Source organism: Hemiscyllium ocellatum, chromosome 4 (assembly GCF_020745735.1).
Source record: "Hemiscyllium ocellatum isolate sHemOce1 chromosome 4, sHemOce1.pat.X.cur, whole genome shotgun sequence".
Classification (NCBI taxonomy): domain Eukaryota; kingdom Metazoa; phylum Chordata; class Chondrichthyes; order Orectolobiformes; family Hemiscylliidae; genus Hemiscyllium; species Hemiscyllium ocellatum.
The window spans coordinates 141,439,375-141,455,568 of record NC_083404.1 but is presented as its reverse complement, the minus strand read 5'-3'; the positions used below and the strand labels follow the sequence as shown (position 1 = coordinate 141,455,568).

Genomic DNA, 16,194 nt, shown 5'->3' with positions numbered 1-16,194 from the left:
GAGCATCCCACCCAGACCCACCCCAACCCCATACCCCTGAATTTCCTATGGCTAGCTTACCCAAGCTACACATTCCTGGACACTAATGTTTAGTGGCTGACTATCGCAGTAATCATATTTCACAAACTAAAACTGATGGCCCATCAATCCAGATTTCATTTGGACTCTGGCTTGTCTGTTATGACCATCAGCTGGGATCATAACGATCTCACACAAAAACTGTCATATTTAACATGCTGTGCTCCTTAGAGTTCACTGGAACAGCAGCATGGATAATGGGTCTAGGTTTATAAGTAGAGCTTGAGATCTAAAAACACTTATAGTTCTGGATGTAGGTTTGCTCGCTGAGCAGGTAGGTTCATTCTCAGACGTTTTGTCACCATACTAGGTAACATCTTCAGTGAGCCTCTGAATGAAGCACTAGTGGAATAGCTCACTTTCTATTTATATGTTTGAATTTCCTTGGGTTGGTAATGTCATTTACTGTGGTGACATCATTTCCTATGGTGATATCATTTCCTGTTCGTTTTCTCAGGGGGTGGTGAATGGGATCCAAAAACAACTAATCTCACCTATAAAATACCTTGCAAGAACCGTAACAAACACTACATTGGACAAACAGGCAGGAAACTAGTCACCAGGATACATGAGCATCAACGAGCCACTTTCACTAGTATCCTTATGTTCAGATAAGGAAAGACACCACTTCGACTGGGACAACACATCTATCTTAGAAAAAAACAAACAGACACACAAACGAGAATTCCTAGAAGCATGGCATTTCAACCAGAACTCTATCAACAAACACATTGACTTGGATCCCATTTACCACCCATGAGAAAAAGAACAGGAAATGACATCGCCATAGGAAATGATGTCACCGCAGGAAACGACATCATCAACCCAAGGAAACCCAAACATATAAATAGAAAGCTGGCTACACCAGCAGTGCTTCATTTGGAGGCTCACTGAGGATGTTACCCAGTATGGTGATGAAACGTCTGAAAACGAACCTTCTAGCTCAGCGAATAAACCTAATTCAGAACCTCAACCTGAGCTACAAATCTTCTCAAAACTTGCTAATACTTATTGTTCATTTTAATAAAGAAATTCAAATGAATTCTTGGAAATATTTAAACTAGTAAAGATGCACTATCTTTTCATTATTTTAATACTATTTAGCCTGGAAGCTTTTGAAGATTTGCAAAGATCAATTGGTAAAGAAATGCCAGCAGAGAATGGGAGACTGAAATCACTGGTGCGTTCTGTCGAGGAGCTGCAACAGGCTGTGAAGAAACTGCTCCCACGAATGTGGCAATGTGAGTATGGGGTGAGAGATGTGGGTTGGTAACATTGTAAGCTCTGAGCATAAAGTTCCTTGTTCAGCCAATAGGTTTCTTCACTCTCAGCATAAATGATGCACAAGTGAAGCAAATTCTTATCCCTATTCTGGTTTTTGTTTTGAGAGAGAATGTTATAGACGTGTTGATAAAGGCGACAAGCAGACAAAGACACTACTCCAAGCTTTGTCACTGGTGGTAAATACAGGGAATAGTATCATTGATGAAAGGTTTCTTTGGCAACGAAACAAGGTTAGTCCCACTGACCTGATTTTCCATCCACATGCTCTCTCCTTCCAGAAACATTTATTTTCCCCTTGAATCCATGAACTAAGTTCAATTCTTGGTAACTCAGTCCAGAACCTTTAGATGGAGAGAGTCATTTGACCTCCCTTCTTGCTTCTAATTTCAACATGAGACCTTCCTGAAGATATGTTAGTGGTATGGGACAGAGCTAGCATGCCAGAATCCATAAGTTCAAATCCCAACATGTAAAATCAACCAAACATTGTGGGCCTGGAGTCACATGTATACCAGGGCAGGTGGCAATGGTAGGTTTTCTACCCTATGGGACGTTAGTGAAACAATTGGGTCACGCAACTTTCCATTGGCGCTGCTCAAAACATTTGCAGATATTGTATTCAGAACTTGATCTGATGCAAATTTTTCTTTATTCTCTCATGGGACACACAAGTGACAAGACCAACATTTGTCATTCATCCCTGGTTGCCCTTGGGTTGGTTTCTAGGTCATTTGGGAGGCCAGTGAAGAATTAATGACATTGCTATGGGTCTGGTGTCACACATTGACCAGACCAGGTAAGGACAGCAGATTTCCTTCTACAAAGGACATTAATGAACTAGGTGAGCTTTTTCCAAAGTCAATGACAGTATCATGATCTCCATCACTGAGGCTAGCTGCCAGTACCAGATTTATTCATTAAGTTTAAGTTCCACCAGCTGCCCTCGGCCTCTGGATCACAACTGGGGCGGCACGGTGGCACAGTGGTTAGCACTGCTGCCTCACAGCGCCAGAGACCCGGGTTCAATTCCCGCCTCAGGCGACTGACTGTGTGGAGTTTGCACGTTCTCCCTGTGTCTGCGTGGGTTTCCTCCGGGTGCTCCGGTTTCCTCCCACAGTCCAAAGATGTACGGGTTAGGTGAATTAGAGCTGAAAATGTGTTGCTGGTTAAAGCACAGCAGGTCAGGCAGCATCCAAGGAACAGGAAATTCGACGTTTCATTTCCTGTTCCTTGGATGCTGCCTAACCTGCTGTGCTTTAACCAGCAACACATTTTCAGCTCTGATCTCCAGCATCTGCAGACCTCAATTTTTACTCACAGGTTAGGTGAATTAGCCATGCTAAATTGTGTGTTAGGTGAAGGGATAAAGGTAGGGGAATGGGCCTGGGTGGGTTGCGCTTCGGCGGGTCAGTGTGGACTTGTTGGGCCGAAGGGCCTGTTTCAACACTGTAAGAAATCTAATCTAATTAGAACTCTCTTGACATTACCACAATGCCACTATCTTTCTTGAATTGAACCAAAAATAACAAGAAATTGGATTAATAAAGCAGTTTAACATTGTGAACCTACAATAGACTTCAAGGTCCATCATCAAGAGTGGTTTGGCAGCATCTTTATCGATCAAGCTGGTCGAGTCATAACGGAGATTGCTGCAAGGGAACCAACAAGAGGGAAAAACATCTTTGACCCCATCTTCATCAATCTGCCTGCTGCAAATGTATCTGTCCATGACAGTTTCAGTAGGAGTTACTACTGTTCAGTCATTGTGGAGATGAAGTCACATCTACATTGAGAGTAATCTCCATCATGTTGTGGGGCACTATCACCATCTAACAACACAAGACTGGGCAGCAACTGGCCCATTAGCAGCAGAACCTTATTTCAACACAATGTGCAACCAATGTGCATATCCTCCACTCTACCATTACCATCAAACCAAGGGATTAACTCTGGTTCAAAGAAGAATACAGAAGCAGCACCAGTTATGCCTCACAGGGAAGGGTCACCCGGGTGGAACTACAAAACAGGATTACTTGCATGCCAATAGCATAAGCAGCAAATGATAGATGGAGCTAAGCAATTTCACAACTAATGGATTAGAACTGAGCTCTGCAGTCCTGCCATGTCCAGTTGTGAATGATGGTGGACAATTAAACAATGCACTTTGGAGAGGTCTCCATAAATATCCTCAGCCTCAATAGTTGAGGAGCCTAGCACATCAGGTGAAAGGTAAGACTGAAGTATTTGCAGCAATTTTCAGCCAGAAGTTTCGAGTGGTTGATCCATTTTGGCCTCCTCCACAGATCCCAAGCCATCTCCGAGGCCAGTGATTGGGGGGTGGAGGAGAGGGGGCAAAGGGAGGTGACAAGTCTGATGGTATGATTGCTTGATGGTTAATCCAGAGAGTCAAGCAATGTTCTGGGGACCTGAGGTTGAATCCTTCCATGGCAGGTGGTGGAATCTGAATTCAATAAAAGTCTGGAAATAGAAATCCAATGATGACCATGTATTGCTGATTGTCAGAAAAACCCACCTGTTTCACTGATGTTCTTTAGAGAAGGAAACTGCCATCCTTACCTGGTCTGGCCTACATGTGACTCCAGGCCTACATGTGACTCCAGGCCTACATGTGACTCCAGACCCACAGCAAAGCAGTTGATTCTTAACCATCCTCTGGGCCATGAGGGATGGGCAATAAATGCTGGCCTATCCAGCGACGCCCTTGTCTCGTGAATAAATTTTAAAAAGTCTTCAGCCAATTTAACTCACTCCATGTGATATCAATAGATGGTTGGAGGCAATGGATACTGCAAAGGCTGCGAACCATAACAAAATACCAGCAGTAGCATTGAACAGTTTTACTCCAGAACTTGCTGTACCCCTTACCAAGCTGCTCCAGTACAGCAACACAAGCATTCACCTAACAATGTAGAAACTTGCTCTGGTATGTACTGTACACACAAAGCAGGTCGACCAGTTATTGCCCAAACAGTAAAGTGATGGAAGGTGTTATCAACTGTGCTATCACGCAGCACCTGCTGAGCAATAACCTGCCCAGTGATGCCCAGTTTTGGACCTATTCAGGCCATTGAGTTCTTGACCCCATTACAGCATTGGTTCAAGAGTAATTATATCCAGGATTATGGCAATAACCAGAATCGGAGGAGCGCAGAGTTCTTGGAAGGTGGTAACAGTGGTAGAAATTATATATGACTGATTATTAGTCTTGTGTCATAACTGGCATTCCCACTCACTTTTTCCTTCTGTGAGGACCTCTAAGGTTTGCATGTGGCAGCAACTTTCGGAAACGAACATCAATGCTGTGAATGGCATTGGCATGGGAGGCCACTAGCGATAGTTAGTGCTATTATCACTAGACCATTAATCCAGGAAACCAGGTAATGTTATTGGGACCCAGGTTTAAATGCCATCAGGCCAGACGGTGCAATTTGAAATCAATAAAAAAATAAATCTGGGATCAAGCATTTAATGATATCCATGAAACCATTGCTGATTGTCAGAAAAATCCATTTGATTCACTTATGCCCCTTAGGGAAGGAAATCTGCCATCCTTATCCAGTCTGGCCTACATGTGACTCCACACCCACAGCAATGTGGTTGACTCTGAACTGCTTCTAGGCTATTAGAGATTGACAATGATGTTCACTTCCTGTGAATTCCAATGATTGAATAAAAACAAATGCCATTTGCCATGTTTAGACCCTTGAAACAACTAGGAGGGATTACAGCAATTACAGCAAGTCTTCTTTACTCCTGTACTCAAATCCTCTTGCAATAAAAATTACCAATTACCTTCCTAATTGTCTGCTGAAACCTCATGTTAACCTCATGAACACCCAAAGACACCACGTAATCTTTCACCAGCTAAGAAATAATCTCCTTTCTGTTTTGCCTACCAAAGTGGATAACCAACACTTTTTTTGGCATTATATTCCAACTGCCATGTTCCTTTTCAAGTTTCAAAAGAATTTCAGATTTTAGTAACAGTACTTTTTTTTGTTACAGATTCAAGAAATATAACTTTTGCTGAGAACACAGCTCACAGGAATCTGTCTTTGTCAAGTGACTTGCGTTCTGTGCAATACAATCCCATACCCACTAGTGTCCAAGATAATTCTGCGCGGTTTGAGTATTCATTCAATGTTCTGGCAAATGAAAGCTTCTCATCAGGCAAACACTACTGGGAGGTCAAAGTGAGGAACAAGGATGGGTGGAACATCGGTGTTACATACTGCTCCATTTCCAGGAAAGGGAAAGGTAAAGAAACCGTTCTGGGAAAGAACAAATATTCCTGGTCCATCCAGATGGTTGACAAGGAGTACTATGCTGTTCATGCTGATGAATCCATTTTACTTGATCTGAACAGCAGGGACCACAAGTGTGAACGATTGGGAATATTTGTAGATTATGAAGAAGGACGCTTGTCTTTCTACAATGTCAACCGAGGGACTCATATTCACTCCTTTAAAACAAAATTCCGCAAACCAATATTTCCTGCATTTAATCCTGTCTCAACCATAAATTCAAAAAATTATGAACCAATTGTGTTGTGCCACTTAGTCCCCACACTGGAAGAGATTGCTGACGGCAACAATACCGAAATACAAGATGAAAAGCTATAAAGCATCCTTGGTGTAGCCATGGACGCATCACTTGGGGTGGGGGCTATATTACATTCTAAAGTTTAATTTACTGTGTGTTTGAGTATCTGTCACTGGAATATCTTACTGATATTGCACTTTTCATCGACATCATTTGGTTGTCTCTTTGTTCCAGGATTCAGTATACACACTTGACACAAGTGACATGTTTAGACCTTGCCAACATGGATTTGTTAAAAACCATATTCTGATATTTGCCTATTCTTGTTTTTAAAGAGAATGTAATTATAAGTACGAAAATATAGCTCAAAAATGCTTTAATTTGTAAGCCCATAATGATGAATTTGATTATAAACAACTGTGCATTGCTTGTGTATGATGTAATTGGGTGTACATTATTCATTTCTCTTTTATTCTCTGCCTGTCTCCAAGCAAGTGGTGAACCCTGTGTGATAAACAAGATAGTTACATTGGACAACTGTTGTGGTTCCATTCTGTGGCTCTTGTGGTGTAGTGACAATGTCTCTACACCTGGCTTAGGAGACCCAGGTTCGAGGTCTACCTGCTCTAGAGTTGTGTCATGTTGTATCAAATTGGTTAAAAACACTAATTAATTCCCAAAACAGTCAATTCGGAAGGGTTGATGGGGGGAATTAAACAATACAGGTCAGTGATAAAATGGTGATAGATATTATTAGAGATAGAAACTATCTTGGGTAATGCATTAGCAGCCCACTTTGTATGTAAGTTTTTTAATTCATATGCTGTGAACCAGGCTACCAGGTGTGTATGTAGTAGGCAACCGATCCAGTTTCAGGGAGGTGATGGCATAGTCTCACTCGACTAGTAATCCAGAACTGGGACATGGGTCTGAATCCCATGACTGCAAATGGTGAAATTTGAATTCAATAAAAATTTGGAATAAAAAGCTAACCTAATGGTGAGCATGTTGTAAAAACCTACCTGATTCACTAATGTTCTTTAGGAATCTGCCATCCTTACCTGGTCTGGCCTACAAACGACTCCAAACCCCCAGCAATCTGGTTGACACTTAGGGTTAAATATTGGCCTAGCCAGGGACACCTACATTTCAAGAACTGAAACAAATGTTCACTCTGTTTCAATGACTGAGGCAAATTTCTATCTGTTAGGAAATCAACCCAAGGCATTTCATAGGAAAACAGGAACAGATGTAAGCTATTTTGTTCTATGAGTCTGCTCGAACAAAACCTCATGGATTATGGCATACAGCTGTGGCCTTAACTCCACAGTCATGTCTGTATCCTACAATCCTTGACTTCCTTGTCTGTTAAAAACTCATCCACTTATGCCTTGAATAATTTAAATGACACAAGTTCCACTGCTTTCTGAGAAAGGGAATTCCATAAGACTAAAAAGGGAAATGCAGAGGTCAAACCATGGAAAAAAATAAGAAAGAATGACCAGTAGAGGTATCAAGGGTTATAACGGAAATTGGATGTGAGGAATATCAAATCAGTCATGAAAGAACTTTATTAAATTGTTAAGGCATGATCTCCCCCACACAAAACCATGTTGTCTATCACTGATAAACCCATTCTTTTCCAAATATAAATAGGTTTTATCTCTCAATACCTTCTCTAGCAACTTTCTCACCACTGACATCAGGCTCACTGGTTTGGAATATCTCTACTACCCTTCTTGTACAGGGTATAAATTTCCAAAGAAATTGTAGGCATGTGTAGAAGCATTGTTGCCAGTGATACAGTAATCACCCCATACATGCAGGGGATATGTTCCATGACCTACCGCAGATAGGAGAGAACACATTCCTTCCAATGGGAAATTTACCTTCCCAGCAGCCTCCTGGTCCCTGGTTCCACAAGGTTCCCTATAATACGTTCAGGCCATAGGAAACTGCGAGTAACTGAAACCGCGGAAAACAATTCTGCAAAAACAGGGGTTGCCCTGAATTTTAGGACCAGGGTTTGAATGCCACAACATGAAATGGTGGAATCAGAATTCAATAAAATCCAGAATTAAAGTCTAATGATGGCTGTAAGTTGTAGTAAATACCCATCTGTTTCACTAGTGCCCTTTAAGAAGGAAATCTGCTGTCATTACCTAGTCTGGCCCACGTGTGATTCCAGGCCGTCAGTAATGTTGTTGATCCATCAGTGGCTTCTGTAACAGCTCAGCAAGCCCCTCAGTTGTATCAACCGCTAAAAGGCCACTGAGTAGAAACAAACCAGACAGAATGCCTGGTATCAACCTAGACATTGATGTCAGCCATGGAAAACAGCCCTATCAGGACTGCAAAGTTATTTTTATCAACATCTGAGGGCTAGTGCCAAAATTGGGACAATTGTCTCACAGACTAGTCAAACAAAAATCTGACGTGGTCATACTCATAGACTCATACCTCAAAGACAATATCTGTGACAAGACCATCAACGTCCCTTGGTATGTCCTGTCCCAGCAAGAGGACATGCCCTAATAGGGGATGAATTGCATTTGGAGTCCTCAACTTTGACTCAGGACCCCATGTCCCAATGTTATATCAAACACAGGAAAGAAAGGACTCAATCGGAATCAGGGAAAAACTTTCCACTGTTTGGAGTCATATCTGGCACATAGGAAGATGATTGTGGTTTTTGGAGGTCAGTCGTCTCAGCACCAAGATATCTCTACAGGAGTTCTTCAGAGTAGTGTCCTTGGTCCAATCATCTTCAGTTGTTTCATCAATGAACTTCCCTCCATCATAAGGTCAGAAGTGGGGATGTTCACCAATGATTACAACTGTTCAGCAACATTCATGGCTCCTGATACTGAAGCATGTCCAAATGCAGCAAAACCTGAACAATATCCAGCTTTGGGCTGACAAGGAGTACTTGTGCAACACAAGTGCCAGGCAATGACCATCTCCAATAACAGAGAATCTGACCAACCCTCCTAAAAATGTCCATTGTCCCCTTATAATGGCTAAGCTGGACGTTTTCCTTCATGCATTCATCAGATCTAGGCAATGGTGATCGGCGAGGATTTAATTCCTGTCCTGTCCTAGAGAAGGTGGTGGTGGACTGCATCCTGAACCGTTGCAGTCTGTGTGCTGTAAGTAAACCAATATTACCTTTGGAGTGGGAATGCCAGGATCTTGATCCAGTGACACTAAAGGAACAGTGATACATTTCCAAGTCAGATGGTGAATTGCTAACAGAGGAGCTTACAGTTGGAGGTATTCCGATGTATCTGTTGCCCCTATCCTTCTAGATGGAACTGGTCTTGGGTTTGGAAGATGGTTCCACAGGAATTTTGGAGAATTTTGACAATGCATCTCATAGCTGATCTATATTGCTGCTACTGAGCATCAATGGAGGAGGGAGTGGGTGCTTGTGGATCTGGTGCCAATCAAGCAGGCTGCTTTGTTCTGTGTGGTGTCAAGCTTTTTAAGTGTTGTTGCAGCTGCACTCTGTTATGAACCAGACCAGACCCCCTCAAAATATATAAAGAAGGTAGCAAAGAAAAACAAAGAACAAAGAAAATGTACAGCCCAGGAACAGGCCCTTCGGCCTTCCGAGTCTGAGCCGATCCAAATCTACTGTCTAAACCTGTCGGTCAATTCCTAAGCATCTGTATCCCCCTGCTCCCCACCTACTCCTGCATCTGTCCAGACGCACCATAAATGAATGTACCGTGCCTGCCTCTCCCACCTCTGCTGGCAACGCGTTCCAGACACCCCCCACCCTCTGTGTGAAGTACTTGCCGCATGTATCCCCCTTAAACTTTACACCTCTCACCTTGAACATGTGACCTCTCGTTATTGAATCCTTCACCCTGGGAAACAGTGTATCTCTACCCACCCTGTCTATACCCTTCATGGTTTTGTAAACCTCAATCAGGTCCCCCCTCAATCTCCTCTTTCTCATGAAAATAAACCTAACCTCCTCAACCTGCCTTCATAGCTAGCACCTTCCATACCAGGCAACAGCCTCGTAAACCTTCTCTGCACCCTCTCCAAAGCGTCCACATCCTTTTGGTAAAGTGACGCCCGGAACTGTACACAGTATTCTAAATGCGGCCGAACCAATGTCTTGTCCAATTTTAACATGACCTGCCAGCTCTTATACTCAATACCCCGTCCAATGAAGGCAAGCATACCATATGCCCTCTTGACCACCCTATCCTCCTGGGCAGCAACCTTCAGGGTACAATGGACCTGCACTCCCAGATCTCTCTATCCATCAACTTTTCCCATGGCTCTTCCATTCATTGTATAATTCGCTCTAGAATTCGTCTTGCCTAAATACATCACCTCACATTTGTCTGGATTGAAATCCATCTGCCACTTTTCCACCCAACTCTCCAGTCTTTAAATATCCTCTGACAGTCCCTTATGCTTTCTGCTACTCCACCAATCTTCGTGTCATCTGCAAACTTGCTGATCATACCAACAGTGCCCTCTTCTAGATCATTTATGTATATCACAAACAACAGTGGGTCCAACACTGACCCCTGTGGAACACCACTGGGCACCTTTCTCCTTTTCGAGAAACTCCCTTCAACTACTACTCTCTGTCTCCTGTTGCTCAACCAGTTCTTTATCCACCTAGCTAGAACACCCTGCACGCCATGTGACTTCACATTCTCTATTAGTCTACAATGGGGAACCTTATCAAACACCTTACTAAAGTCCATGTATATGACATCAACAGCCCTTCCTTCATCTATCGACTTGGTCACTTCCTCGAAGAACTCTATTAAATTGGTAAGGCACCATCTCCTCTGCACAAAACCATGTTGCCTATCACTGATATAAATATAAATAGATCCTGTCCCTTAGTATCTTCTCCAGCAACTTCCCCACCACTGACGTCAGGCTTACTGGTCTGTAGTTACCCAGAATATCCCTACTACCTTTCCTGTACAGGGGGACAACATGAGTAACCGTCCAGTCCTCCAGCACCTCACCTGTATTAAAGGATGCCACAAAAATATCTGTCAGGGCCCCAGCTATTTCCTTTCTAGCCTCCCTCAGCAACTTGGGATAGATCTCATCCGGTTCTGGGGATTTGTCCACCTTAATAACCACTAGCATACCCAACACATCTTTCCTACTTATGCCAACATGATCCAGACTAATCAAATTTATATTTCTAATCTCAAGATTCATGTTCCTCTCCTCAGTGAACATTGATGCAAAGTAATCATTCAGAATCTCACCCATTCTATCAGGTTCGGCACACAGCCTTCCTTCGTTATCTTTTAGTGGATCAATCCTTTCCCTAGTTACCTGCCTGCTTCTTATACAAGAATAAAATGCTTTGGGATTCTCCTTAATTCTGCTCGCTAAAGCTATTTCATAACCCCCTTTAGCATTCTTGATTCTTCGTTTAAGACTTGTCCTACTCTTCTGATGTTCCTCCAGGGCCCGTTCTGTTCTTAGCTGCCTAGACCTTATGTACGCTTCCCTTTTCCTCTTGGCTACAATTTCTCCTGTCATCCACGGTTCATAAATCTTGCCTTTCCTATCCTTTGCCTTCACTGGGACATGCCTATCCTGCACTACCATTAACCTATCTTTGAAAGCCTCCCACATATCAAATATGGACTTCCCTTCAAATAGCTGTGTCCAATCCACATTTCCCAGCTCCTGCCTAATTTTGATATAATTGGCCTTAGCCCAGTCTAGTACGCTTCCCTTAGGACCACTCTCATCTTTATCTACAAGTATTCTAAAACTTACAGAATTGTGGTCGCTGTTCCCAAAGAAATCCCCCACCACAACTTCTACCACCTATCCTGGCTCGTTCCCCAGTACCAGGTCCAATATGGCCCCTTCCCTCGTCGGACTATTGACATACTGCTCTAGAAAGCTCTCCTGGATGCTTCTTACAAATTCTACCCCATCCAGACCTCTGACGCTAAGTATTTCCCAGTCAATGTTGGGAAAATTAAAATCTCCCGTGGCCACTACCCTATTGCCTCTACATCTTTCCATAATCTGTTTACCTATTTGTTCTTCTACCTCACGCTCACTGTTGGGAGGTCTGTAATACAGTCCCAACAATGTAACTGCACCCTTCTTATTTCTCCACAAACAAGATTAAGCATTAAGGCGTTAAACTATGAGAATGGTTAATGCTAATAGTGGAATGATTCCAACTATGAACAGGACTATCATCATCTGCAAAAGAATTCAATGAAAACCCAGGTCATAATTTTGGATGTGCCAATTATAAACATCCAGGAATGGAAACAGCAAACCTGTCTGCTGACAGGTTATTATGAAATGTTTACATCAGTTACAAATGTCTTACACCCTCAGGACATCTGCAGGAGTTCCTCAGCGCAACCATGATCTTTCTGCCGTCATCAGGTCAGAAATGTGGATATCCGCTAATGACTGAACAATGTTCAGTGCCATGTGCAACTCCTTAGATACTGAAGCAGTCCATTTCCAAATTTGGCAAGACCTGGACTATATAGACTGTACAAGCAGCAACTGACATGAATGCTTCATAAGTGCTCGGCAATAACTATCTCTAATAAGAGACAATCTAAACATCGCCCCTTGACCTTCGATGGTATTGAGATCATTCAATTTCTCCCCTACAAACCACAACAACAAAAACAGACATTACTGGAAAAAATCAGTAGGTCCATCCGCATCCATGGAGAGAAAGCAGAATTAATGTTTTGGATCCAGAGACTCTTCTTCAGAACTGATTATAGGTGGGAAAAGTTGGGTATATGTAATAAAGTAGGAGAAAGTGAGGACTGCAGATGCTGGAGACCAGAACTTAAAAAGGTGTTGCTGGAAAAGCGCAGCAGGTCAGGCAGCATCAAAGGATTCCCGAAGAAGGGCTTATGCCCGAAACGTCGATTCTCCTGTTCCTTTGATGCTGCCTGACCTGCTGCGCTTTTCCAGCAACACCTTTTTAAGCTATATGTAATAAAGAAGGGATGAAGGGAGGGGGAAGGAGTAAATGGTAGGTGGAGATGGAGCCCAAAGTGAGAGAAGAACAGTCGCTTAGACAAAGGAATGTGTAAAGGTCAGTCTGGGAGAATGAGTAGCTGCTGATGGAGACCATTAGTGGCCGATAATGGGTTGTTTGTGGTGGCAAACCATGTGAGATACAGCCTTGTGTGGAGGTTGGGATAAAGACATGGGGGAAGGCTGCTTAGGCCCTAAAATTGTTGAACTCAATATTGAGTCCAGAAGACTGCAGAGCCCTCAAGCAGAAAATGAAGTGTTGTTCTTTTAGCTTGTGCTGAGCTTCACTGGAGCAATGCAACAAACTTTAGACAGAGATGTTGTCCAGGGTACGTGGTTGTGTGTTGAAATGGCAGGCAACAGGAGGCTCAAGGTCATTTTTTTGGACAGAACGTAGGTGTTCTGCAAAGCAGTTTCCCACTCTCTGCTTTTTCTCTCCAAAGTAGATGAGATTGTAGAGGAGATGGTCAGACAAGATTTAGAGTATTTTGAGCAATTTTGGGCCTCCTAGCTCAGGAAAGATGTGTTGACCCTGGAGCAGGTCAAGGAGGAGGTTCACGACAATGATCCTAGGAATGAAAGACTTTACATATGAGGAACATTTGAGGACACTGGGACTATACACAATGGAGGTTAGAAGGACGAGGGAGGATCTGATTGAACCTTTAATTTAACTGAATGGCCTGGGCAGAGTGGATGTTGGAAAGATGTTTCTATTGACAAGAGAGATGAAGACCTGAGGGTACAGTCTTAGAGTAAAGGGAAAACCTTTTAGAACAGAGATAAGGAGAAATTTCTTTAGCCAGAGAGTGGGGAATCTATGGAATTCATTGCCACAGAAGGCTGTGGAGGCCAGGTCACTGAGTATATTTAAAACAGGGATGGATAAGTTCTTGATTAACAAGGGGATCAAAGGTTATGAGGAGAAAACGGGAAAATGGGGTTGAAAAATCTATCAGCCATGATTGAATTGCAGAACAGACTCAATGTGCGGAATGATCTCATTTCTGCTCTTATGTCTTATGGTCTGATTGCTTTGTGAGCAACAAATCATTTGGACTAGATTGAGTGAAGTTCAGATAAATTGTGCTTCTCCAGGAAGGTGTGCCTGGAGCCTTGGATATTGAGGAGGAAGGAACTAAGGAGGGAGGAAGTTATATCTTCTGTGATTGCATGGCAAGATGCTGTGGGAGATGTTGGGAGTGTAGGAATGGACCAGATGTCACAGAAGCAATAGTCTCTGTAAAGGGATGACAAGGGAGGGAAGGGGAATATGTGATGGTAGTGGCATCTGCTGGAGGCTGATGATGCGTTGGATGTGGATGCTAGAGAGATGATAGGTGGGGACAAGGAACTCTATCGCTGTTGTGGGTGGGAAGAGACGGGGTGAGGGCCAAAAACAGGAGATGGATTGGACATCTCTGACAGCCCTGTTGGCCACAGTGGTGGGGAATCCTTAGTTGAGGAAGAAGGAGGGCATTTCAGAAGCTCCCTTGTCGAAGTTGGCATTGTTGCAACAGATGCGATGGAGTCTTTACAGGAAGTGGGATGGGAGAATGTATAGTCAAGCTAACTGTGGGAATCGGTGGGTTTGTAATGGATATTGGTGGCCAGGTTAACCCCAGAAATGGTAACAGAGAAGTTGAGGAAAGGAAGGGAGGAGTCAGTAGTTAGTACTGCTGCCTCACAGTGCCAGGGACCTGGGTTCAGTTCCCGCCTCAGGCAATTATTGTCTGTGTGCAGTTAGTACATTCTCCTCATGTCTGCGTGGGTTTCCTCCAAATGCTCCCACAGTCAAAAGATGCGCAGGTTAGGGTGGATTGGCCATGCTAAACTATCCCATAGTGTCCAGGGATGTGCGGGCTACGTGGATTACCTGTGGGAAAAATGTAAGGGTACAGGGATAGAGTAGGAGTCTGGGTGGGATGCTCTTCAGAGCGATGGTGTGGACTCGATGGGCTGAATGACCTGCTTCCACACTGTAGGGGTTCCATAATTACAACGTGGACCAGATGAAGGTGACAGCAGGTGGTAACTGGAAGTGAAATGGATAAAGTTACCAATTCTGGATGAGAGAAGGAAGCAGCACCAATTAGGTCATCGATGCATTGGAGAAAGAGTTGTGGGTGCCACCAGGAGTAGGACTGGAACAAGGAAAGGTTCAGGTACCCCACAAAGAGACAGGCATAACTGGGGCCCATCCAGCTATCCGTGAAGGAAGTGTGAGAACTTAAATGAGAAGTTGTTCAAAGTGAGAACAAACTTGGCCAGGCGAAGGAGGGAGGCAGCGGATGGGGACAGTTCAGGCCTTTTTTTCCAGGATGAAGCAGAGAGCTGTGAGACCATCCTAATGAGGGATGGACCTGTAAAGGGATTGTATATCCATGGTGACAAGGAAATAGCTAGTGCCTGCAAACTGCAAATTTTGAAACTGACATAAAAGAATAGCAGATGTATGCAGGAAGGGACTGGACAAGGGAAAAAAAAATTGAGACGAGGTAGAAAGTGATGAGTTCAGTGGGGCAGGAGCAGGCAGTAACAATGCGTCTGGACAATCCTGTCTGGGTAGTCTGGACATTCTAGGATGAAATTGAGACCTTTCTGAATACAGAACATTCAGAGGGCAGAAGATCAGAAGGGACTGGAGATGAGGGAAAGGAGGTAGGGTTGGGAGAGGGAATGCAATCATAGGGAAAAGGGAGTGAAAGAAGGTTCTGGAAGGGGTTGAATATCTCTAAGTTGTTGCATCTTAGGTTTTTTAATGCCTGAAAAGAAAAGAAAAAGTTTATTGTTAAAACATCGAATTTGTCAAGAGGATGAAATGGACCTGGGGCGGGGAAGGGGGCAGGGCAGCTCTGAGCCAGTGTGAGACGGTGTCAATGGAGAAGATGTGCATATGGTGATGCATGGTGTTATGGACCAGGCCAGACCCCTCAAAACATTTCAAGAAGGTAGCCCAGACCCTAACTTCTTTAGTTGTCTTAAGCAGGTGCAAAGTGGATATTCCAGGAGAAATAACACAGGTCAAACCACTTAGTTTTAAACAAAAGAGAATCTATTTACAAGCTTACTGAATAAAACACAAACAACAGAAACAGTATCGCAAATAACTTAACCTTTCTGAAAACCCAACAGATCATCCCAACTTACTGATGCTGTTCCAACTACTTGCAACGATCCCCATAAACACCCCTCAGCACAAAATGTAAAATCAATCACAGGGTCTTACAGGAGAGA

The 16,194-nt window shown here is 43.4% G+C and overlaps 1 protein-coding gene across 2 annotated transcripts in view; it reads left to right on the top strand.

Annotated features, from left to right (window-relative positions):
- Positions 1–6,088, top strand: part of LOC132815536 (tripartite motif-containing protein 14-like) — a 34,651-nt gene extending 28,563 nt beyond the window's left edge. For both annotated transcript variants that reach the window (XM_060824544.1, XM_060824542.1), the window contains exons 5-6: positions 1,183–1,319; positions 5,389–6,088. In XM_060824544.1, coding sequence (XP_060680527.1) covers positions 1,183–1,319; positions 5,389–6,005 — 754 coding nt within the window. In that variant the 3' untranslated portion in view covers positions 6,006–6,088. The remainder of the gene's footprint in view (positions 1–1,182; positions 1,320–5,388) is intronic.
- The last annotated feature ends 10,106 nt before the right edge of the window (positions 6,089–16,194 follow it).